This window comes from Zosterops lateralis (assembly GCF_965231275.1).
Source record: "Zosterops lateralis genome assembly, chromosome: 13".
Lineage (NCBI taxonomy): Eukaryota > Metazoa > Chordata > Aves > Passeriformes > Zosteropidae > Zosterops > Zosterops lateralis.
Genome location: NC_139773.1, coordinates 7,417,103 through 7,443,768, shown reverse-complemented (window position 1 = coordinate 7,443,768; position 26,666 = coordinate 7,417,103). Strand labels below are relative to the sequence as shown.

The window sequence follows — 26,666 nt, the reverse complement described above, 5'->3', positions numbered from 1 at the left end:
TCTGTCTTGATGAGCAAACCTGCATAGTAAGAAGAGCAACTGTAGTGGAGGTGGAAAGTCACACTCATTTTGTGCATATGCATTTGAATGAAATGGTAAACACTTGTCTGAATCACCACCACTCAGATGTCATCTTTTTCTCTCTATTTTCAGCTTGAGGGGGAGGAGAGCTGCCAGAACAGAAACCCGGAGGTGATGAGCTCCAGTCAACTACTGTCATACTGTTCCCAGATTAATTATCCACAGTGATCCCATGTTTAACACACTAATTGTGGGTATTTTTGCTAACAGCTCAACCCATCGCAAAGTTAGAGAAGTAAGAACTTTCCAGGGAATTACATATTTTGGCTTTTCTTCTTTAAATACCTTGAGATTATCCTTCTCCGTATGTGTATGAAGTAGTAGGTGCTATATGCTCTTTGCCTAAAACATTGCTAAGACCAGGAGAAGCTGTGACGTGTGACTGAGCATCACTAATGCACTCCCATCTTCCCACATCTCAGTTTCACACAAGATGCTCCTTCTTATAGTGTTTCTTATTTCATTAGGAAAATGCGAATAGTAAATAATTGCTGTTATTAGTTAGTTTTAATTACTTCTGAGGTATTTGTTATGTTCAAATACTTTTGAGTACACAGATTTTCAGTGTGTTATTCTTGTTTCACTGACTGGTTTCCAATGATCTTGAAAGTTTTGTCACTGGGAATTAATTACTGATAATGCTAAACTACACTTAATAGCACACCATCCAAAAATGTCCACATATTGTCAGGTCTGGCTGCCATAGAAAGTAATCCCACAAGAAGGTACGCCTAAAAACCAGGCTGACTGACAAGAATGTCGGGCTTTGTGCATGCTGTAAAATGATACTTATTAATGATTAGAGGATTACCTCTGCCAAAAGCAAAGGGAACTGCAAATATCCTCCTATTATACAGCTACTGTCTTTGATAAAAAGCTAACCTCAGATAATTCCTAAAGCACTGAAGTAATTTAAAGTTATTTGCAGCAAAACAGGTCTCCAGCAATTCCTTATTAGTAAGCACTGAGATCTCCTATTTTGCTTTTTCAGAGACAGCCATTTTAGCCCCCTGTGTTAGTTTTGCTGTCCACAACTAATCTTTGTCAGAGCAGATTTTAGTTATGCCATTGGTGCAAGAACCAAGAACCTTTGAGCAGGGCCTCTTGGACAAAGGCACTTCAGCATCCTTCTCATCTCTACATATGTAGCAGGAGAGATGGTTTTAATTTTTCAAAGGAATTTGAAATAGAATAAAGAAGAATATTTTTTTCCAGTCAGAAATAATTATTGCTTATACACAGCTTTTTAAAGAACACATTTCAAAAAGCCTCTTCTTGTCTCAGAGCAGGGAGGATTTGGGCATGATGTCTCTGGGAAATTATTATCTTAGCCCTTGGAACAAGTGTCCTTTTGAAGTACTGATACAGAGCAGGCAAATAGAACACTCAAGGGCATTCTTGATAGGCAAAGGAGATGACCAAGTCCTTCTCAGTTAATTTATAATGTAGGATAAGTAACAGTGCTGTGTTTTCCCATCCATATTAGAAACAAAAGGAGAATATTTGCAAAAAGCCCAATAGCTCTCTAAGGTAAGTATGTTGAGAAGTACTGATTTGAAGCAATAGGTAGGTTGGCTACCTGAGGAAGGCTGCAGGGACAGGTTCTCTTGATTCCCACTAGCTCCCTTCTCCACACAGTGCTTCAAAAACCTGAGGCTACAGATGGACTCGGTCCCAGCAGCAGTCAGGTAATGCCCTGTTCCATTTTGTCATCACAAAAATCCACTGCCAATAGGTTACTAAGTGAACATAAGGATATCAACCCCTGAAGAAATAAAAATGTATTTTCAACTTCCTATGTATCTTCTTCTTCCTACCTTCACCACATATGAAGGCTTTAAAAGCACATTTAGCTTATTTCATATAATAGATACACAACTTAAAAATAGTTCCATCAAAAAGTGGCCCCTTGTATGCATAGGCAGGCTAAAATAAAGCTCATAAGCTGCTGAGGCTCATTTCAGTCCTTAGGCCAATTTTTCAAGTGCAATTGTAACATTTGACTCCAAACCCCCCTACACAAACAGCAGCATTTGCTTTGGATCAGTAGCATACATTACTTGAACCAGCAGCTTGAGATCCACTGAAAATTTTATTCTAATGAGCATCATCTAACTAGGTAGTGTGGATAGGCAAAGTTCCAATGATACATAACTTACCATAATCCATATAAAAGCAGTTTATTTAAAAGGAGGCTGACAGCACAGAAAAGATGAGCCACAGGGACAAAAATGGACCCTTTTAATGATTTCAGAACTGAGGTATTACCAGATATAGAAAATGGGTAGGCAGGCCCAGGAAGAACAGACTCAGGAGGAGGCACGACAAAGCCATTGGAGAATAGATATGCAAATATTCCAACACATTTCAAGTATTTACATCACTAGTAGGATATTTCCTACATATCCAAAGCACATGGCAGAAATGTTATGACCTATCACGAACGATAATCATTCAGTTATGTATTCTGCATTATATCAGTTAGTCTTTTATTTGGGGTATTTAAACACTAATCTTCAAGAAATGGCTGTCCTTGTAGCCACTAAATGCTTTCAAAACAATTTCTTTCCATGTCCTCAGTTCACTTCTGATATAATTAATCTGGCTTTCCTGAGTTTGTATTTCACCCCTTTCTCTTTTTTTAACAAGCTGGGTAGGAAAAGCAAAAAAGAGACTGAAAGATTTGCAATTTCATCAGGCAATGTTAACTGTGCTAGAGGGTGTTGGTTTGTCACAACAGCAGTAACAAAGGCACTCAGATCCCATGAAGTAATACTTAAAATGCCATTTGCTGGAATGAGCACTACAAAGAGAGGACAGTACAGACAGTCTGACATCCCTTCAGATCCCCACCTGTGCAGCACAGAATGGGCCTCCAATCCACACACACATCTCGCCCATAGAAGGCTGCCTTATTTGAGCTATTACAGGATTTTCCTACCAGAAAACAACTCTGCTCACTACTTCAAAGGCCAAGCAGAAAGGATGTTCACATGAGAACTTTTAGCTGCACTTTCAGATAAAAGGCAAGGACACACAAGTGGCATTATTGCCAGCACTGAGTGGGAGCTGCCTGCAGGCTCCTCTGTTATGGCTACCTGGCCAAGGCTTCCCTGCAGCCAGAGCACAAACACAGCACAGGGACAGCATAGCCCAGGCCTGGGCACATTCGGTTAATTGACTATTTTGTGGATCCCCAACTTGGAAAATTCTTAAGGATACAGACAGGTGTCTGCTCCTTCCTTGACTTTGGAATAACTTCCCAGGGTTGCTCCAATTTGTAAGCCTCACTACATCTTTTTCTTTGTCTCCTTATCCAAGCTTAACTTGTACTATTTTTAAGAGAGGGAGGAGAGCAGCAAGATCTAAGCACTGGTTAACTCTGACTGGATTCAGATGGAGCTTCTGTCTCTTGAGTCTAGAACAGTTTCTAAAGAGGCCATTTATTCTGTGACCACATACTAATACAGGTCTGCTCTAGAGAAGAGGTATCAGTTGCCAGAGACATTGTATGGACTACATGAACCACCGCTTCATTTGACACAGCAATCCTTAACCCCAGAGGTGGAATTCTGTTTACTGGAATACTAGCTGCATTCACATCTACAGATTTGTATTTCTGGAAATATATTTTAAAGCAATTGCTTAGGACTTACTCTGGATGTCCTTAATAAGCATGTAAGCATCTAATAATTTGAAACCTACAAAGCTCATGACTTCAGTTCCAAGATTTCTACCTTCTTAAATCTTTCCTGTTAGGACATTTCCATTCACAGATTTGTTTGTTCTTTTGATCCTTTTTATTAACCATTAAGACAAATTCTTTCAAATTTACCGCTGAGAGGTTCCAATTAAAACCTGTTATTACTTCAGATGAACTATTAATTTCTGAAGTATCCTTTTATTATCTCCTACATTATATTCCATCTCATACCTTGGGATTATTTAATTTGCATTTTTTTGATTGTGGAACATAAAGTGTGTCTGTCAACTGTTCATTGAGAACTCTTTGTAAAGCATGTTTAGAATGCAGTGAGATATATTATTTCTTCCCATGACATGTTAAAATTAATTTCTTTCTGATTCTCTTTCATTTATGTTGTCTTATGTCTCCCCGATAATTCTCTTTCTTTGTTGATGAGCCTAAGTGATTTTGTACCACCATCAAATCTTGTCACCCACCAGCTTATCTCAGCACCTCTATAGTCTGGGATGTTCTGTCAACCAGTGCTATCTGTTTGGCATGAAAACCTGAATATTTATCCTCTGTCATCTTTTTGTAACCAGTTCCTGCTCTGTGGCAATGCCTTTCCATCCTGTTCACACAGCCTGTGCTGGGGACACTGATGGGCTTACATGCAATTTTACAATCCAAATACAGGATTCCATAGATCAAAGCACACATTTTCCCCTTTATGTCAGCAAGTCATGCCACACTAACACCATCTTACATCTTGTAAGAGTGCCTTACAAACATGGGAAAGCAAAACCAGGCAACTCAGTGCATGGCAACAGCAGCAATGGCACGTTGTATGTCACAACAGCAGGAGCCACCAGCCAGGAATGGAACCAACACTTGGACTAAGACTGACCAAGGCACCCCAGTGAGGAAGATTCACCTTCACACTCAGCTTTACTGGGCTCAGCAACTGCAGCAAGTCAACTGGGCAGCTGTCATCTCTCATCACAAAGTTCTGTATTTAGGTCAGCCCTAAAGCACATTTTCCACATTAAAAAAAAGTCCAGAAATAATTTTAATATAAAATGTTTTTATTGTTTTTGAAAACATTTAAAAAACAATTTTTGAGCACTTTCAATAAAAAAAATAACTGAAATGCTACTGCAATATTCAACTACTGTAGTTTCAGCAGTACAACAGACAACAAAACACTGAGGAAGAGGGGAGAAACTGGATTTCCTGCACTAAATGAAAATGTGGAACAGGGATTTTTCTTTCCTTATGGTGCAGTAAATAAAGCACAGTATAGTACAAGACTATTATATGATCCTCAGATGCACTGCACAAGAAACGCTTTCCTTCTTTTCAGTTCAGAAGTCAGTGCTTATTGCAATTATTTGCAAATTATTTACTTCATGAATTCTTATCATGATAAAATGATGCAAAAATGTTTTTCAACACCAGAACAATAAAAAATAATCCAAGAAAGGAACATATTCAACAATAACTAAGCTGAATTAGTTAACATAAAAAAGTAAATAACTTGTGAATAACTATGCTCACCTGGTTAACACTGAACCAGCTTCAATACAGCAAAAGAATAAAAAAAATAAAAGTGGTTACAGGAATATATCTAGTACTGTACAAGATTAAGTCATTAACACTCATGCACGTTTTGTGATCATGTATTAACATGGTGAAGCCAACTAAACTTAATTTTTCCTGCTGCAATATTCTCATGTAAGAGAATCAAAAATAGAAATATCTCATTGAGATCAATGCACATTGCTACATAAGACAATTTCACCTGTCACTTTTAATGACATTTTGCCTTTTAATAATGAAACACATTAAAAAGATTTTTTTTTTTTTTGTTTTGCCTTTTTTTTTAAATCTGTGGGCCGTATTTGTTGCATTTATCCTAAGGAATGTGCCTGCCACAGGTTCAACAGAATTTTAGTGCAATATATGAACCCAGAAAGTTTGCTGGACTAACCAAGCAATCAAATTTAAAGTGTTTGCTGCAATACTGTACACAGGGTACAAATTCACTAGTTCGTATACTTTAGCAAAAACTGCTATCAAAATAATTTATTTCTTATGTTAGTAGGAAGCCAATAATGTAAACAAGGGGTCAGAACTGTCTCAAATTCATAGTTTTGGAGTATCTGACAAAGACAGGCTTCCATTTGTTAGGATCACAGAATTTTCCTTTGGGTATTGCATACTTTGGTGTGCAGTAGTGCTCTGTCTCAATGTATCATAAAGAACTAACTAGCACTAAGTACAGGGACCTAACATTAATTATAACACCAACACACAAACATCTCTAAAATGATACATACCAATGTACAAAGCTGTGCCTGTGCCTTGGATTTTACTTGAAACAATTCTTATCGAATTTAATACTTTTAAAATTAAACATATATTTGCTTTAAACCCACTGATTATAGAATATTTCTGCTAATTAAGTCACATGTTAGGCCCAATGTAATGCTTGCATTTAAAGATAATTTTAAATGCACATTTAAAAACCTTTGGTGATGGCTGCATAATTTAGAATGCATCAACTTTAAATCTAGTCTTGCTTTTGTGAGAAATCTTCTTAAAAAACCTAGCAGTTAGGCTAAACCTTCCTTCCCCCAAGCCCCACTCGGTGTCAGTGGGACACCACCCACTCGTGTGGTGGCCGTGGGACAAGGGCTGCGGCGGCACCCGGGGAGCTCCTCCCGCAGCGGGCACTGAGTCACAGTCACACAACAGCTGAGCTGGAAGGGACCCTCGCCCTTCACCGAAGCAGGTTTCACCTATTCACAGTAGTGCTGGCACTTCACACAGGGTCAGGAAACAGAAACAAAAAGGTGCTGAGCGTCTCTCAGATCCATCCTCCCAACGGAGTGAGAGGATGTTCAGCACATCCCTGTCAAAAGGCCATGGGCAAGTACAGGATTCAAGCCCTGCCTTCGGCAACTTTAGTCTACAACAAAAACGGTTCAAGTCTTACTGACAGACACCTGGCAGGACAACAGAAGGTTACTATGCAGCTTTTAGTCTCCTCCCCATTGCCTTGGAAGAGTCACTTGGTCTTAAAGCAAATCACATTATTACAACATCCTTGTGCTTCAAGGAGGGATCAGAACTCTCCAGGTTTGTTCCTGATGAAGTGGCAAAACTTCTGATGCAAGCACAGTGAAATCAGGCCCCCATAAGGTGCTATAGCTTGGCACAACTGTTTGTCCCTGCAGAAGAGGCCATAAACTGGTGATGAATCGAGGCAAGGGCAAGAGAAGCCATGATATACCAGCACCTCCAGTGCCAATGCAGCAGCACAAGTTGAATCAGCACTGCCAAAAAAAATTGACCAGTACGGGGATCTCGAGTCATTTTCAAAAACTGAAGAAATAGAAGACCACCAAGACATTTAAAGAAAAACACTAATTATATGAAAAATCTGAGCATCTTCCCCTTAGAGAAATCTAGGAGGGGTTTACTGAACCTTTCCCTTCATAAATTCATGACCACTCATCAAAGAAATGCAAAAGAAAAAAAATTTTCCTGCTCTATTTTCTGTTTTGTGTCAGATCATAGGAAAAATAATCCATTTTATACTAGGCTTAAGGGATGGTATTGTAGCATACTCACTGCACCACTTCTTTTGTAAAATCCTGCTTCTGCAAGTCCTCTTTCGAGCATCAAAGCCATAGCTGGGTAAATACCTCTCTCTTTTGACCATTAGATATCCATGTATGCCATGCTGATAAAATAAAAGGTCTTTTTGGTTTGAGTGAACCAGTGAGACGGAAGTCTAATTCTCATTTTCCAGAGGAGCAGCATTTTTTTCCTTTAAAAAAAATTAGATTCATCAACCCTGTCAAATCACTTTTGAAAATGGAATTCAGGCTTCTAAAACAGTAAGTACTTTAAAAAGAAATTTTACCAAAAGAATGATCACATGTCTTACTGTGTATCTGTAAAGTGCCTGGCAGTATTATGGCTCTATATGAAATATTTTTAGATTAACCACATTTTCTAATATTTTAATAATCTTTTGTTTGAAAGAGAGCGAGCAAGAAAGACAGAAAGGCTCAACCTACTGAAATAGAGAGAAAATAACATCTTCCTACACCCTCCACTAGGTTAGGAAAGAGCAAACTTTAAAAAAAAGGAACCTTTAGAAACAGTATTTTAATGAGCTCCAGCAGCTCTCCATTAAAAAAAAAAAAAAAAAAAAGGAAAAAAAGAGGGAAAAAATCATGTTCCTTCTCTAGCATTGATAAACAGTACCTATCACTTTAAAATAGGGGGTTATGCCTAGATTAAATCTCAGTGCTCAAAATCTTTTTGCATTAATTTTACCTAATATAAAAACATTGACATGAGAACTAAAATATCAAGTATGTCATGAATATTAATGGATAAAATAACTACATAGATTTATTTCTCTTAAATAAAAAAAAATTTAGTGCATCTTTTTCCTTGATCATTCTTGTTAGCTTTTCCCATCTCTGTGTTTTACTGGAGATGCCAATGGCACCAGTCCTACAGAGATTTCCTGAAGTTCACCATTGAGCAGTGCTCCAGACAGCTACGCAATGATCAGGCATCTGCATATCACCTGGTCCACTTGTACCCACTCCCCACCACCTCACCTACCTGCAGGCACCCTGCATTTCAAACCTGGATGACAAAGGTCAGTAAAGATCACTACTAGGAAGTAACAACCAATACAAAGTATGGTAAGCCTACTAACGAGCTTGAATTAAAACCCTCCCAAAGCATCAACCATAGCTGTTATCACTGGCTGCCAGTAACCACTTCTTTATTTGCTAAAACAAGAAATGTTGAATGGGAAACACTCCAAAATTCAAATTTTAATACTGGCTCTTTGATAGCCCATCACCTTCAGAGATTTGTTTAAAATTGGTAAGACTGCCTTTTCCTTACTGAAGAATGAGCAACAGGTACAGCAAACTTTTTTTTAAAAATGCCACAATACATAGCAAGTGTTTCTGCTGCGGGAGGCACTTCCATTAAGACAAATACAATACGTCTGTCTTTTAGATACAGTGTGCTACATACATATTATAAAACAAGATTAACCCAACATTTCAACAGCAGGATGATCCTTACTCTCCATCCACTCAAAACCTGATGCAGTCATTGAGTTAATGGATTCATTGCAGATTTGTTGAAACAAGGGGTCATTTTTTAATTCCTCCAGTGTAGCATCATCATCTTGTCCCTGCTGACGACCTGGATCAAACAGTAGATTTGGGTCTAAAGTGTTCAGATCGTTAATGCTGCCTGAGAGCTCGGAAGACAACCTGATGTCGCTGGGAAAGACAGATGCAACATTATTGAGATCTGATGCCACCTGATTCACCAGCTGCTGGTTTGTTGGCAGACTGTCCTCCCCTAAAAGGTCTTTTACAGTGCTGCTAAAATCTAATTGCTGCTCTCCGATGTCTGATTGTGCTTGGTTATCTCCAGAAGAAAAACTGATCTGATCGGTGCTGCTATTTTTTGTGAGGTAATTTGGTGTTTGGAATTCATAAACTGAAGTGCTGGAATTGATCATACTTTGTGGGTTGGCACTAGGAAAAGCGGTGGATGTCTCCAAAATCTGAGTGAGATTCATCCTGGCTGTGTAATTTGAGGGCATGTTGTTCATTCCCAAACCTCTCACTGCATCATCACTATCAGAATCAAGTTTGTTTAACAACACATTGGTTATTTTTTTAGTGTTTGTTTGTTTCTGAAGAGACGGGAAGGCCGTCTGCATCATCACAGTCAACGGGACTGACTGGCTTCTCTGTGCTATGTTATTGGCACTGGTGTCTGCATGGATATTAGCAAATACATTGTGAACTTCGGGAGTCACTGGACTTCCAAAAGGTGTCAGACTAGAGCGTGGTATATTTGACACAGGGTAAACAGTGCTTCCACTGAGATTACGCTGGCGATGGACAGCAGGGCTCACACTCCGGCATCTCAGACTGTTGTTGAGAGATGAACCAGTTCCTTTGTTGTCCAAAGGAGCAGGAACAGCAAAGCCCTCCTGCTTGGTAGTGCTACTGGCAGGGGCTGCCTGGTGCTGCACAGGTGAAACAGGAGTCACGCGACCGAAGTGAGTGTCGTGGTGGCGCGGCTGGGACTGGTACGACTGGCCAGGAACTGCAAAAGCGTGAGGTTTCCTGAAGCGATCTTCCACCAGCTCCTGGTAGCTTGTAAGGATGCCATGGTTTGCAACTGAAGAATTACTAACCCCACTGTAGCCATTATTCATCCACTCCAGCTTGGTTTTGTCAGGATGGGTAGCCATAGGGCGCTGCATTGGCTTCACAGGGCTGCTTGATATGATGCTGGCATCATGGTAAGCCATGCTAGAGCTGATGGGAGTAAATGCAAACGGGTTTCGGCATTCCACAGGACTTGGAGGGACACTGCTGCTGCAGTTGGAATGGGGCGTTCCAATAGGTGTGTGCCGGCTGCTTCCTAGGGCACTGTCCACGGGAGTTGTCTGAGCCAGCCTTGAACAAGGGCTCTCTCGAGACAGGTTCTGAGATCCAGCAATCATTTCAGAGGTGGGGGTTGGAGTCGGGGTGGGGGTGGGAGTCGGGGTGGGGGTGGGAGTGGGAGTGTGAATTGGAGTGCTGTTGTTATGGATCGAGTGGTAAAAGTGCGTGCTGCTTGGATGAGATGACACGGGAGTTCCTTGAGCTGCAACCTGACTCTGAAGCGCCATCCCTAGACTAGAATAAGGATGGGAATTATTCATAGACATTTGCTCTTCCATGAGTACCAGCTCCTCCACAATGCTGTCTTGGGTAAGGTCGTCATCAAATGAAAAGAAGTTTTCATTTGACTGAGGGACTGTATGTTCAAACTCTTTCAGCTCAGACTGCAGAGGTAACTGATTTGAAGACTGTGCTTGTATTTGATCCAAGGAGTCCTGGATCTGGCTCTGTAACTGCTGGCTGTACACATCCTGCTGTATACCTTCACAGTGCACTGGCTCCCACGCAGACTCCTGGAGGTCACTAGAGCCAGAGTGCCCAGCAATAGCCATAACACTGATATCTTGCTGCTGATCACAATTCACAGATGCAAAGTCAGAGGTTTTGGTGATATGGTGCCACGTATTTGGGTTAAAGCTGCCATCAGATTTTGAATCATTTTCTATGATAAACAAGTTTCCTTCCAATTTTACTTTTATATCTGGAGATGATGCTGATGTAAGCTGCTGTTCTAGAGCAGGATCACAGGTATTTAAATTGGTGCTCAAAGAAAGGTCTGTTGCTAAGTTTGCAGCAGCTGTAGAAGGTACAGGTACTGTCATGGGTACCTTGCTGGGAACTTGAGCAAGTGTTGCTGTATTGTCACTGTTAGCTAATGATCCAACCTTCAGAGCCTTCTTAACATTGTTAGCTTTTTGACCCTCCACAGCATTACCAGCTGCAAACTGCTCCACTAGTGGTTTCTTTACAGGTGGTAACTGGGAATCCTGAAGTGTGGAAGGTTGTCGCTTTCTTGGACTTTTAGTGCATGTTTTGTCTTTAATCATAGACTCACCACTAGGAGGTGAATTGATGCTGGTGCTGGACAAGTTTTGACTGGCAACTGTGAGCTTAAGAGTGCTTTGATTATTGCCTGCTGAAGCAACTGGTGTGATTTCATCAGACTGTGTCTTATATTTGGTCCCTCCTTCTTCAGCTTCCTGATCACAGCCCTTACCTGGTTTTAGCTCCATGACATCATCCGCTGAAACCTTCAAGGCTGCAACCTCAAAATTGATTAGCTGTGCAGGAGGCAGGTCAGGGGTTGCCTTTATGGATTTAGACACATCAGAGCTCTCTTGGCCCTGTGCAGAGTTCTCATCCAGCAATGCTTCTGGTTCCGTTTTGATCTTGACTGCAGGTGTAGCTGCAACAGTGCTAGGCTTGGATCCTGGAGACTGAAGTGAAACAACAGATCCATTTTTGATCTGTGGACCAGTCCTCCCTTCTTCCACTGCTCCTGCACTAGTGCTAACTGAAGGCGTCTGTTTGACGGGCACACTGCTGCTGCTTGGGGCAAGAGATATTGCTGTCATTTTTACCACATTTAAGGAATTCACATGTGGAGCTGGCACAACAGTCTTGATTGGGCTACTGGTAAATAGCACCGTGGTGGGAGAGCGGATGGTGAGAGCACTGGTGTTTGCTGGCTTGGGTAAGATCTGTGGGTAGCGATGCCGGGCAGAGCGGTCACCAACGGGGCTGGCAGGAACATTCTGGGGAGTCTTTGGTGGCTGCTTGACTGATTGCATGTGCTGAGTGACCACCTGGACATTGAGCGGCAGGACCTTGCTATCAGACGATCCCATGGGACTTGGAGATGTCACCAACTGCCTGGTCCTTGGCACCTGTAAAGACAGAAAAAGAAAAGATGTGGCAATGGAGCAAGAAGTCCCCAAAGCCCACACGTGACCTCAGCCCCAAGCATTTCAAAGGTGAAAGGTGACATAGCTCAATACACCAAAGCTAGTGAATGTCAGCTTGAAACAAAATAAGCTCTTCTACTTGTCCAAGACAATTTCTATTTCTCTGCCTAAGGATTGGTAGACAGATATATGCTTTCTATTTCTAAGGCATAAGGCACTGGTGTACACACTAGTCTGCTCTACTGCTAATGAAAGGGTCATTCTCATACAATCCTTCACCACCTGGGACAAAAAGGCAGACATACAAAGGCTAAAGAGGAGGATGTGTTCAAAATACTGCTCATTGTTAAGGTTTCAAAAGTGAGTTAAATACAAACTCACTATCAGGCAGAAAAACTGGCTTACCTATCAAAATGAACAGCACAGTGAATATCTTAAAACCAAATAACCTTCCTAGCCCAATTTTATATGGCTGAACAACAAAAATGTTCAGTACTACAGACATTCATTCAAAATAAAATTGTACCTGTCACTAAATGCACTGGGCCAATGAAAGGCAATTTAGATTCCATATTAGGGCCTCAGTGACCCACACAACTGGTGTCAGCCCTCTCATCTGGTTAAACTTCAAGTCAAGGCTCACTTTAATGATTTCCAAGATGAACTTGGTATACATTACATGATCAGAATTCTGCTGCCTCTGTATCAACCCATTAACTAATGTGGTATAACACAGTCCAGACAGAAAACCATCAAGGCACCCAAGCCTCTGAATGGAAACTGTTCTAATCCACTGACACCACTGCTTAGTTACTGGCAATGAACAACCTTTTCACAGAGTGGATTCTCTAGAGAATTGCTGGAGAGCATTACCGGTATGGGGCTGGGGACAGCAGCCACAACAATGCCAATAGGTGGAGGGGACAGAATGGCAGGACTTCCATTAGATATACTGGTCACACCGTTGGTGGCAGCGCCTTCTGTTTTCTTTACTGGAGACTCTCCTGGCAAAGGAGACTGCAGTTTCTGCTCTTGCTGCTTCTTCTGGATCTTACGCTGCAGCTGCTGCTTAGCATCAACAGGAGATGGCAGAGTTTTCACTTGCGGTTGAAAAGAATTACTTTCAGCAGTAGGTATAAAAGCTGAGGGCTGAGGGATCCCTTTTATTCCTGAAAACAAAAGAAGGAGAACGAATTACAACCAAACATACCCTGTCTGCTGTGGTGCCACTTCTGTATCTAACAGAGAATATATGGCAGGCATCTCCAAAACCATTCTGGGAACACCTCCTCCATAAGGTGCTCCCATCCACTTCAGACTTAAATCTATTCAGCTTCAGTTTGTTTCCACATTTGTGGCAAAACCTCTGTCTGTTAGGCAAGCTGGGCATCAGCTGCTAAAATACTCTGTATGGGCCTCTTGTTTCCAGTAACGTCAAATGGCAACTTGCCTGTCAGCACAATCTCAGCCCGGCGCACTTCACTGAACCGGCAGCAGAGGGCGGCGGGCACGTTTCAGATGAGCCCTTAAAACCAGCACCTGCCGTGGTTTTGTTTTGTTACCTGTTCTAAGGCAGCTTTAAATGAAAAATGTTTCCAGAAAGCTGTGGGTCTGTGTCACAGAGGAGCAGCTCTGAGCAGATTACTTTATCTAACGGCCAAGGCATTAAATATAGAGCATCTATTATCAGAAAGGATCAAAACCTCTATGTGATCAGGGATAATGGGGGGAAAATGGCAAAGAGTGTTCAGGAAGAAAAAGAAAAAAAAAGCTGAAAAACAATGGAAATTAGAATGGTAGAACTTTTTTTTTTTCTGGAGAAATTACTTTGCTGATCACAAAGCAAGCAAGTGCTGTTTTGAGGGAGAAAACAGACTTAGTGTCCTCTGTGCAGCTAGTACTGATTTCCCTTACAAAATCACATCACATTTATGATCTTTTGTTTATTAACAATCAAGAGGATTAGCATGCTCTTTAGAGACCAAATAACCTTGCTGAACTATCCCTTTAGAAATGCTTTAACATTGTTTCATTTACACTTTGAGGTTACAGAATTTTAAAATAACTGCTAATTATAAATTAATCAACACCATTTTACTACTTTACTAGTTTTACTGATACTAATTTTACAATACTAAACCCAAGTATTTGGTTTAGATGCCCAGGACATGCTTAGAAACTGTGATCTGGGAGCCCACTCTCTCAGCAGCAGCCTGCATGTACCACAAGACATTGAATGTCTCAATATGTCTCCACTTTCACAATTTCTTCTTCACAGAGCAGTGAAATGCCCAAATATATTGCAATTACTGGCACACAATTCTTCTATATGGGCAAGTAATACTGATAAGAAAAAAACCCTCAAACTTTTCTTTGAGGGTAAAAGTTGGTTTTTTCTCAGTTAATGCACAGAGACATTGCAAGAGAAATGGAAATATTTTTGTCATGCTAGGAAGAGCCTCTTCTAAAATGACTATCCAAGCCATAGAGACATGCACTGGAAGTAACTGCCCTTTTCCTTGAAGGAAACCATCTTGTCTTGAAGGAAGTGAGGGGAGGAAGCTATGTGAGTTGCAGAGCTGTCCATACACTGAGTGTCCCTTCCAGCAGAACCAATGTAGCCAAGCATTAGGTCACAATGGAGCACACAAGCAGCAAAACCCAGCCCTGCCACCTGTCAGGTCCAAGTTGGAATAAAGGAAAGAGAACTGGAAGGAGAAAGAGCATAATCCAGAAGGGGATCACCTGAACACCACTTTCCATTTAAAACTGTCTGTCTCAAGAGGTTGGCCTTGATCTGAAGACATTTTGCTTGACAGGCCTAGTCAGAACTTCCCAGAGGCGAGTCTGCGGGTATGCTGGTCACCTGCATTTCCCTTCTCATCCTTCATTTTTGTAATTTACTTTATCCACAGTCACCAAAACACACTTGAAATGATTAAGTGACTGATTTTGAATATGCAGAAGGAAACAAACCATACAAAAAATGTGCTCTTCACAGAAATTTGTTTCCAAATTAGGGCAGGTTAGCAGATAGCTACAGCAGCAGTCTATCTACAAACCACCACTGTAGCAGGACCAAACTCCAGTTCTAGCCAAGTATGTAAGTTCAGCACAAGTACTCACATGCCCTGAAGCTGACACGTGCCTGAAGTTCTTTAGAAGACCAGAGTCTCACCAGAGCAATGGGAGGATCACCATCTACCTGAGACCAGTGCTGGTTTTCAGATATTTACCCAGACTACCAGCAAGAACAGTAATTTGCAGCAATGTGACTCAAATCATAGAATTGAATGTTCAATACTCAAAGTCAGTATTGAAGTTCACCCTGAAGAGAAGTGCTTCCTCAAACCAAGCTGTTACTACGCTCAGTAGGAAGATCCCCCATGTCAACATTCAGCATTAACTCATTACCTGCTGGTGCCCCTGCCATTACTGTTAAAGCTGGCATTGACTTGGTACCAATATAGTGACTTTTGACAAGGAAACGAGCCAATTCCAAGACTGTATCAAAAGGCTGGCTCAGCACTTTCTGGGCCCATTCACAAACGAGCCTGCAGGCTGCAGAGACGACTTCCTCATCAGCACTTTGCAGCTGCCCCGATGGCTCTGCTCCATCCAACTAAACCAAAGAAACAAAGGGGGAAAGGTTACTTTAATTAATAAGGGTCATTAAAGCATAAAAACAAAATATAGAAAGCAAATTATTATCAGAATCACAGCAAAAGTTGAAGTAGTATGTTCAGAGTTTTACATGAAGTTATGAGAATAAGATCACAATATCAGTATCTTTCAAAATTAAATGTCTTGATGATAATCTACAGGTTGTTTCCAAAGGCATTATAGGGAACTGACATTTCTGGAAGAAAAATCACAGACAGAATCCTAATATTTGGAGCACCAATAATTAATTTGCCCTGTATCCAGAGTCTTGTCAACTCAGCAGTCACTATTATCCAGGAACTGCTTCTTTCACTGGGGTATCTCTTCCCTAGCACTGGCTTAAAAAAATACAGTAAAAGCAAAACAGAATCAAAGTTTAAAACATGCATACGGTGGATAGGAACACTGTGGAAGTCTACTTCACCTCCTAACTTAGTATAAGAGTATTGCAATTCATTGTGAACTTTACAGAAAAAAACATAAAACAATGATTCAGAATATAAGAATCATATAAAAAAATATTTAAAGCTGCATGGATCTTCACTTTGTTTTGAAATGTTCTGACAGAAAAACAGCATTATAAATGTTAACATGCAGAAATATATATAAGCAAGCAAATATATATCATACCCCATCTCCAGTTTTATGAAAGTCAAGGTTGGGTAGTGTTGGCATATGCACAAAAGCCTTCTTCCTCAGTCCACTGTAGCAATATGTGAACAACAATTAAGGTCTATATTGTCTGCTTGTTAGCTGAGAGATAGGAGAGAAGAGCAGTAATTCCTCTGATTATCCTCATAAGCTTCAAAACCAAACTTAAAACAGAATTAAGAGTTCCTGTCATTAGCATGAACTCAGAGCCAGCCAGAATAAAAAGTCTATCAATGGCTGCATTCTTGGCCAGGCCATTGGGTTTCTCAATCTATGCAGAGATGCTGGATATGATGAATTTCATTTGATGACTTAGAACAAGCACTAAACCATGCCAGGCAGTCTCTATTAGCTACTCAATATTCAAATCATTAACATAAGTTTTGACTAAATTCTCTTTCTAAAACAAGATGGGAGAATAAACTAAAAAAAAAAAAAAAAAAAAAAAAAGAAAAAAGTTAATCACTGTTAAAAAATGCATTCTCAAATTTAGGTTCTACTTTGTTTCCTTCTCCTGAAGGACTTCCTCAAACTGAAGTTTCCCAGGACAAGATAAAGTGCCTGATGAGTGAGTGCATTTCCTCCTAAGATTTCACATCATTTTTGAGGCACTCTCTCCTCCTATCCATGATAATTTTTCTGTAAAAATATAAAGACCCAGACTTTTTCTTACACTCATCTCATCAAATCGGTACACAAAAATATGCTCCCTTTATTACTCATACTCATTTGTTTACAGGTCTAAAAATCAAATCAATTTTTTTTTCCTCTCCACAGCATTAGTCTGGGAGTTCACATACAGTGTCTTTTCTCCACGACACACAAATCCTTTCCAGGATCACTAATTTTTCATATTCTGTAAATATGTCTGTGTTCTTTCCTAGGCCATGGAGTTTGCAATTGCTTGCATTAACCTGGATGGAGCATAATTACAGTACAAGAAATCTAAGAAGCCTGGGAATTACAGTAGGTGTGAGACAAGGTCACATTTTGATAATTCTGAATTAGAAACATTGGAAATAGAACTTAAAGAGATCCCTTGGGTCAAGCTACAATTACCTCATATGATTTCTCCCCTAACACTTCTCTAACTCTATCCAAAAATGAGTCCTGAGTTTCCAAATTCACTGCTAGATAATCCAACACTGTATTTCATGAAACAGTTTAACTGACACATAACTTCTCCATTTACTACATCATGGAAGGTTTTTTCCTCAATGAAAGACAAGCAATTCTGGGCTGTCTGCTAGCATTTAATTCTCTAAGTGCATGCTTCAAGTGAGACCTGGCAAAGGCCAGTATCACAGCACATCCATGTCATTAATGTTACTTCTTCTGAGTGGTTTTTAATTAGGGCCTTTTAGCCTTTTCATGCCCTCCCTTCCCTGCTTACTGCAGGGTTTTGCCTACCCAGCACATTGGGATGCAGCAAGAGCCAGCCCTGGGGAATGCAGCAGGTAGGACATTACTTCACTATGGCTTCTAAGGGCTCTCATGGGAAGGTGCAATTCTCAGCTCAGAAAAGAAAAAAATTCTGACTGATGAAAAAATTGGTTTGAAAATCACTAACAGTTTTGGTTCCTTTATTCCAATATCTCTCTTTGCACTAAATTATAAAACTTTTTTGATGCCTTGCTGCTGTGACAACTAAGTGTCAGAACCTAAATTTAAGTACTTGTTTCCAAAGTTATCTCTTGCAATCTAACTCTACTGCAACTAATAATTTTTAAAGAATGTTGGAAAAGTGTCGGCATTTTTTATTCAACATTACTTCTACATTTAGCTGGTGGTTAAGCCACAACAACAGATGTTCTCCAGGCAAGAGCAGAACGAGTTACAAGAGAAGTGTTCTAGCAAAGGATATTTTGATTTGCCTCTTGTGCCTAGACGACGGGCCTTCATATTTGGAAAGACATTTTTCATGATCTTTCCAAAGTCAGCAGCACTTAATGGGTGGTAGCCAAGATTGTCACAATAGCTCCTGCAACAAAGAGAAAGAAAGCGTGAATGGAATCGTAGTTAATACAAGAGGCCAGCCTACATGCTAGACTCCAAAGGTTTTCAAAAGAAAACACTTATCCCCATCCATATTTAGAACCACATTTAACATTAATGAAGCTATCCACAACGAATTGAATGCATTAAAAATGTATAAACAGAGCTATTAATATCACAGTTTTTGCCTTGTTCTCTACTGAGTTCAAAGACAAGTCATGTGGAGACATAACAAGCAGTGGCACTATCTAGAGCACAGTTAAGATTTACTCCACAACTCAGTTTCAAGCATATGCTTCAATTCACTTATTTCAGGACACAATAAAGCAGAGACTCTGTTCTAGCCAGAACCACAGCTTGAGAGTGGTAAGGCCTGAAGTCCTTCAGGAATATTTGAAAAGCAGTAGGTAAGAGATGTATCAGAGTCCAGAGAAAGATTTTACATATACAGTTTCTATTTAATAGACCTTAACAGAACTAAACTTAACAGATGCCTTCCCAGGGAGCCAGCTTTATAGATGTAACATAAGCACATACTGAGGACCCAGTCCTCCTACCACTGTGGCTCTACTGAACTGTGAGAGCTGCTTGATTGTAGACAACTCCATTTAACAGTCCTAAATTAACAGAGATTCCAGCTGCGGCTGCAAATGAAGATCATCATGCGACTCAGTATACAACCTGATGATACAGAGGAACAAAGAAACAAAACTTAATTATTTTGCCATCTTTACTTGTTCTAGTAAAATGGGCACTGTTATCTGTCTCCAGTTCCCAAAAGCAGCAAAAGGAATTCTGTTTCAGTATCTGAAACATTTAAAAAATATGTTCATGAGGCAGAGAACAAGAATTGTTGATTTTGCTGCAAAAGGTGAATGCTCTGAAAAATCAGAAACATAAAGCAAAGGAGAAAACCAGGACCTGCTCTGGAAGTGCTTAAGGCTGCACGAAGACAGCAACTCCTTGCACTGTTGCACAGACCTAAAATGTACCAGTATAAAACCTTCTCAGTGAGATTCCCAACAGCCACAGCATCAGCAAGAGGCAGCAATGACCTCCTTTCCCATGAGAAGTCCTATCAGCAATACACAAAAACAACCTGCCTCTGAAAAGGTGACTGTACATCATCAGCGTGGTTATCAGCAAGAGAGCAGGAAAACAATGATTTCACACCCCACAGTTGCCTGCTACTCTAATCAGGTACATACACACAAACAAACCTCTGGAAACTCAGGCAGATGTAAAGAAAAGGCAGCAATCTGAAACAGATGCTTCACCCCCAGCATCACCTAGTAACAATCTGCATCCAAGCAGGCCAGTCAAAATGTCTTCTCTTCAAGTTGTAGCTCTGTAGAAAGCTGTATGTATTTCTTGAGATACTTCCACTGCCCTTTCCTTTCTCAGTAAAAATATCAGTTACTACAGAGCAAGTATCTGCTGCTTTTAGCCTGGCTGTATGTTGGTATCCTCCACTTGGAAACCCCACCACAGATGTAATGATTTTGATGATGACAAACAGCCACATTTATGCTCCTTGGTTCTGACACTCCCCTGCAGAGCCTCCCCACGTCCAGGGCCACTCTGTCCAAACCAGGAGACATTGCCTACAACTGGTACACAGGCATCAGTGTAGTTTCTGTATGGAACATCAAGAAGCTTTATACCCAATTTATGTACCAACACATTTCATTTCAACATATGTCACTCACAGAAGCTGGTTTCTAGATATGTCCCTTTGCAGTTATTACAAAGGAATTCTTTCCTGCCTCACTGTATTCTCATTAGAATCAGACATTGCTCCAGGTGTAATAAATACATCTCTGTGCTTTTTGTCCCATGCATCTTGGCCAGGCCTCCATGGATTCAAACTTTAGTCTGAAAATTCCTGAATGGAGGGTCTTTGTTGCTTACTGATGCTGATTACAAGACTTTAAGTCTCAAATACCATTCAAAGGAGGACTCTCCAAATTTCTCTGCCATAGTCCGCAGTATCTTTGATTGAAACTCAACAATGTCAGCAAAATAAGGTAAAAGAAATAAACAAAAAAACATGCCAGCAAAACACCAGGATTAGGGACCTACCAATCTATTAACTTCAAAGTTAAAATTATTCCACCCTTAGGAGAAAATAAATAAATAAAAAGAGAATAAAATTATCCATTTCTCGAGTCTCGCACATCTGGTTTAAGACAATCACTTGCCAGCAGCAAAAACATACAGTCTAAATAGTCCCCTCGTATCCATAGTGGCAGCTCCTGCAAGCTTGTGATTTCTGAGCTATCAGTGTTATCATGGAATTTCAGTTCTCAGACAGATCATCCTCCATGGCCCCTCCCCCTCCTGGCTTGGCCGAGAACCCTCCATGTCCATCTGTGGTCTCTCATTGACTTGACAGGACATACCAGGAGTCTCTCCCCTGCAGCTCTTCTCTCTGCTACTTGCACTCTTGGCACATCGCTGAGCCCAGGAGCTGTTTTGCTCTTTGAAGGGTGGGTGGGAAACAGATGGGGGGGAGGGAAGGTCTAAGCAGAGACAGGAATGACAAGGGACACGCGGTTGCTTTGTTCTTTTGTACAGAGCTCCCCTACATGATAAGTAGAAAAGGCTTTTTCTTTTGGTTGTTTTTTTTTAGTCTTTGAATTGAATATACTCCAGACATAAAATACACTGGCAGTGCACCTGAATTAAAACACACCAAAAAAACCCAACAAAAACCCCCACCACCAAAAAGCTGATGAAGACAGCTGATGAAGCTTATGCAGCTTCCTGGACAGAAAAAACCAGCATGAATAGCAAATGATAAAGAACCTACTAAATGAAACAAAACAGAGGACTTGGTTTATCTAATCCCCAAAACAACTGGTCTCCAAAAATGGGTTAGAGTCAAGAACCTCAGAAAGACACAGGCTCTCTTTAAGCTGACAAACAATGCTGGCACATAAATGAGTCCTTATAATCAGGTAAGATGGAAACCCGATGTCCGAAAACCACTAGAGAAATTAAATTGCAGGACTCACAAGATCAGCAGCAGAGGTGAGAAACAACTGCTTTAGACTGAGTTTGATTTGCTTTCAAAGGAATTATATGGGTAGTTGCTTATGACATGGGACTAGACTTTGCAACACAATAGGTGTTTCATCTATTCCAGTTAGAGAATTTTTTTTATACAAAAACTCTGGGTGAGCACTACACAACAACATTAGTATGTGCCTTGTGTCCTTTACGTGTTCAACAGACATGGTATACCTATACCTACTGCCCTCTTCTGTGTTGGCTTCTGAATATTCTTCTAATTTATTGGTTAATATTCTTAACACTTAGTGCATATAATCTATGCATCAGGTGGCACCAAACGGCCTAGCAGCCAGTAAAGCAAGGATTAATGATTTACAGACTAAAGGAAAGAGATACAGGATGGCTCAAAGACCTTCTAATCCATATTAAGTGTATCAAGTGTATCTTCAGGACACCAAACTTAAATATGAATGACTTTTGTCCCTTGCGTCATGGCAGTAGAAGTAAGATAAGAGGACTCAAGTGTTTAACTGAAGGCTCAACAAATCATTTTTGTGGGCAAATAAGGATTTTGCCTGCAAAAGTACTGCAGGACTGCATTTAGATTTGAAATCCTAATTCTCTAAACTCAGCTAAATCTATACAAGGCTGTGTGCAGAAGGATGTTTTTCTAACAGGGACAAGATATCCAAGTAAAATTGACTTACAAGAAAACATTGGAAGGATCTAATGGGAAGCAGCATCCATTCACTGCAGGCTGGATAACATGCTGGGCACCTCCCCTTGAGCTCCCATACTTTCCAGCCTGTAACCCCATAACTCCTAGAGGAAGCTGGCAGAAGAACTGTGAGCACCCAACAGAAACCCAGTTTCTTACAGCTCAACATATTCTGTCAGTACGAGCAGCATCACAGCACCAACAAGAGGTGAACCAGCTCTCATCCATCTCCTTACTAAAATTCAGCTGCAAGCTCTCAGCCTTCCCAAGTGCCTTATACTGTGATGCATTTAAATTTACTTTATTCCTTTCAAAACAAAGATGAATCCACTCACTTTTATCCAGTTAGAAAAACGAATTCACACTTAAATTGAAGAGTAACAAAACAGAAAGAAGAGTAGCTGTATTGAATAAGCCCAGTGAGAAGGGGCTACTGAAATGTGGAGGAGCTGAAAACACTATCAGCACTTGCCAATGGTGAACTTGTGTGGAGTGCAAGCTTCTGTCTTTCTCTCTTCATAGAAAAAAAAATATACAAGGTGATGCAGCAGGCTGGTAGTTTTGCAAGACACATTTTGACCAAATTTACATCAGGAATGAAGATGCTGGTATGATGCAGCACTCTTCTGAAGCCTTGCACTTTAGATTTACACATGCAGAGTGCATAAGCTTGCTTATGTGAGCTCATGCACCATCAACCTCTGCACATAGCAGAGAGAAATGGTAACTGGTTAATATAACAGAACTGAGTTTTGAGAGGTCTTAGCACCCTTAGGTAAAGAAAAAGGACTTATCAAAACTAACTCACATATTTATATGCCTGTTCCCCATGTCCCACTCCAAGGCTACTTCTCCTCTGGTGTGCAAAAATAGCTCATGAAAATATTCAAAGAAACTGAATGTTTTAAAAACAGAACAGAAGCTTTCAAAGGAGAACAGATTCCAAACATTTGATATTTTCCTGAATATTTGCTCACCACCCTTATTTTGTTAGGGAAAAAAAAATACAATACACAAATACTTGATGCAGCTACATACAAAGCCATCCAAATTTCACACTCCACAATCTGTAGATGATGATATTTCCGGGCATCTGCAGCTTGGCACAGCATGGAAGCCAAGCAGATTTGTTGCTGAAGCAGGCCATAAATTATTTAATAAGAAATATATTTAAGAATAAGGCTCCCATCTCTCTCCCGCACAGCAGCTGCCGCTGTTGCTGTGTCTGCGGAGCGGCTGCGCGCGGGGATTGGCCGCCCCGGCACGCCGGAGCCATTGGCTGCGCGGCTGCGCTGCGTCACCGCTGCTGCCCGGGCAGGGGCTCACAAATAGGTGTCTGCCTGTTTATCAACCTCGGGCCAGCCAATGCCAGCCTGCCTCGGCTCAATCACGGTAAAACACTTCAGCACAGAGAGTTAATTAAAAGGAGGTATTTGCAGAAGGCAACGCTGCAATAACAATTACTATGGGGTGAATCCTGTAGGCATTTAGGAGGTGAAGGGATTCGGCTCCCCGCAAATTACTGTAATCGTTCAGATTATGGAAATACTCATACTAGATCATAAATCTGTTATTCATCTTCAGGCGATTGGGCTGAGGATGATTATTTCTTTCCCCCTCCCCCATGGGGTATGTTTTGTAAATGAATTCAAATCCAACTTTCATCAGACAGCTCCCTCTCCCTTGCTTCTAATCACTTTCTCATTACACGGTAGCTTTGAGACTTGACAACACAGACTCACAGTGGCCTTGGTTACTGGTCTCATACATATTCAGATATATTGTGCCTCTGCAGAAATCAGGTTTGCTGCAGGAAGGTCCAATATTTATGCATTATTCTGGAAAGAAAGGTGCGATGGGCAAGATCTTATGTGCAAAATAGCTGCATCTATGGGGAACAATTCAACCTCTCACCCTTGTTAAGGCAGTCATATATGTATGCAAACAAGGAGACCAACACAATATTGGAAGACAGTAATTGATGCTTTTTACCTGTGCCACACTGCACAAAACAAACCCAATATTCATTCATTCATCCCATACTGACATTTACTTAAGAAATACTTGTATCTTTCCTTCAGCAATTGTACATGTAATGCACAATTTCAACATCACAGTCTTATCTCCAGAGGCAGCAGTAATGAATATAATTTGTCACAGAGTAGCTACTGCATCCTCAGGTACAGCAGCATGGTCCATCACATGTCCACACACACCAGTGGAGTACGTGCAGAGTCAGTGTCACAGAACACTGCCCTGGCTAAAGCCAGACGTGTGGCACTCACTTGTATTCATCATAAACCTCCTGCTTGGGAAGGGAAGTCTCGGGGTGCTCCTCCAGGGTGTTGCGTATCCAGGAGAAGGCGTGCATCTGCTGGGCACGGCTGGACGACATGGAGATCTGATCGCTGGGGAGAGAACCAGCAGGGTGATGAGGATGTGGCTCTACAGCTCCTCCTCACTCACAAGACTTAAAAGCTGTCTGCTTATACAGGTGGAAAGACACCAGAGACAAAGAGGGCCTGCAGCTCATGGATCTACCTATTCCTTGAGCCTTGGGCAGCAGTTTCTCCTTCTTTCATCCACAAGTTAACAAAGAGTCCACACTCCAGTTCTTGACTGATACGCAGCTGCGAGTACAGTGACTCTTAAATTTATTATTCCTTACTGGCCACCTCTAAGCTTTTTGCCCACTTAGTTTGGCAGCTGTCCTTTGAGAACACCCAGTTTTCCCAGAAAATACTCAGTGTGCTTCCTATAGGCACCTACCTGCCTATAACCACCCTACTGGGAATAGCTTTATTTTGTGACACTCATCTGCAGGTTGGTTTTCTAGAACTTCCTTTAGTCAAACAAGTGTTACCAGAAATACCATCTGTTTTTTCTTTCACCCACCATCACATTGGTGTTGCTATTTTATGACTTCATACATAAACAGTGAAGGAACAATTACACAGACTGTGAAATACTTTCTCTGATGACTCTTTCATTTTAGGATATTTATAATCACAAGCTTTTCATGCAAGAAAAGATTCTAAAGCTTAAAAAAAACCCCAACATCTGATCTTCAGGAAAACAAGAGTACTTAATGTTTAATAAAGATTGCTTCTGCTACCAACATCATTTGAATGATTCCTTGGCAGTTAAGTGCCACAGGAAGTAAAGCAAGTTTTCAGTACTAGCTGCAAACCTTTACCCTCACACACATACCTTTTGTCTCCATTGTTGGGACCCGAAGGCAGCTGAAGGTAGAGGTAGAGTTTCTCTAGGTCTGTAAACTTCTCAACTTCTTGCTAGATAAGGTGTTTTGATTTGGAAAAAGAAAAAAAAAAAGAAGGGTGGAGAGAGGGAGGGGGAAAAAAAGCAAAGAAGAACGGTTGAGCTTGACACCTAAAGCCTGTCATCTGACAGTATATTCCTAAATAATATAATTTCAAGCAAGAATATATTTACTTATGTGAAAGAACATGACTGTGAGCACTATGTGACTAGAAATGTGATTTCCTATTTTATTTGCACATCGTCACCCACCAGAAAGCAGTTGTTACAATTACAAAATTCACATGCAATAAAAGCAGAATCTGGAAAAATGTTAACAATGGATTACTTCTGTAACCAGACATGTAATATGAAAACTTGGTCTTGTACACATGAAGCACCTCTGAGAATCCAGCATCATGACCAGCTATGTTGTAACAACACAGAATGCCAGACTTGATCCTGCAATCCACTATATTTACTAATAGTTAAGTGTCACAGACTTCAATGAAGTAATTAAAAAAACCTATGTACATATGTATTTTTTTGTTTCCTTTGAAAATCAGTTATTGAAACTGTTAGTGCACACAAGCCCCTCAGTTAACATCCATCTCAGTTTTGCCAGACTCCTGCTCCAGAGGAGGCCAGCTGTGGATCAGACACGAGGGGGAGTTTTACCTGGTATATGCAGCCAGTGATTGCTACACGGAGACCAGCTTTTGGTCATCTGAAACCAGCTACATGGACTTAGAAATAGAAGGAAAATCAATTGTGGTAACATGCTCAAGGCCCGCTCAGCAGCAAGGAGGCACAGGAAGATGCTACAGAAGCACTGCCTGAGGTGGTTCACCATCAGTACAGAGTTGGAGATTCAGTTGATCCTTTTCAAAGTCAGAATACAGCTTCCTTATTACTGCTAATTCTCTTTGTCTTTACTGGTGTCTTATTGCCAACATAACACTTTCCAGAAGGAAGAGAAAAAAGGAGGGACCAACATGCAGTGAGACCTGGCTCACTTCAGCAGCGAGCAGAATGGAGAGTGGGAAAACCAAAAACCTAAACTTCACTTCAAACGGGCACTCCCTACCAGACCCAGTCACATCCAGACCAACCTTGTTGGCACAAAACTGACAGCAGTGCCCGAAAGAGGAGGTTCCACTTCCTTCTCCCTGACCCCAGACCCT

General features: G+C 40.8%; 1 protein-coding gene across 1 annotated transcript; it reads right to left on the bottom strand.

The window, feature by feature from the left end:
- Nucleotides 1-4,892: 4,892 nt before the first annotated feature.
- Nucleotides 4,893-25,515, bottom strand: RFX7 (regulatory factor X7). The gene is made up of 7 exons (XM_083871173.1): nt 25,435-25,515; nt 24,510-24,632; nt 18,328-18,477; nt 16,476-16,548; nt 15,597-15,804; nt 13,056-13,351; nt 4,893-12,164 (listed from the first exon to the last, which is right to left on the bottom strand). Exons 2-7 carry the CDS (start codon nt 24,617-24,619, stop codon nt 8,856-8,858), a joined length of 4,146 nt encoding a protein of 1,381 aa, XP_083727299.1. The 5' UTR covers nt 24,620-24,632; nt 25,435-25,515; the 3' UTR covers nt 4,893-8,855.
- Between the last annotated feature and the right edge of the window lie 1,151 nt (nt 25,516-26,666).

Coding starts and splice junctions, on each gene's coding strand:
- RFX7 (XM_083871173.1), bottom strand. CDS start 24,619: ATGTCGTCCAGCCGTGCCCAGCAGATGCACGCCTTCTCCTGGATACGC. Junction 13,352..15,596: donor AATGGCAGGGGCACCAGCAG/GTAATGAGTTAA, acceptor TTTTGTTTTCAG/GAATAAAAGGGATCCCTCAG. Junction 12,165..13,055: donor CTGTCCCCAGCCCCATACCG/GTAATGCTCTCC, acceptor CTGTCTTTACAG/GTGCCAAGGACCAGGCAGTT.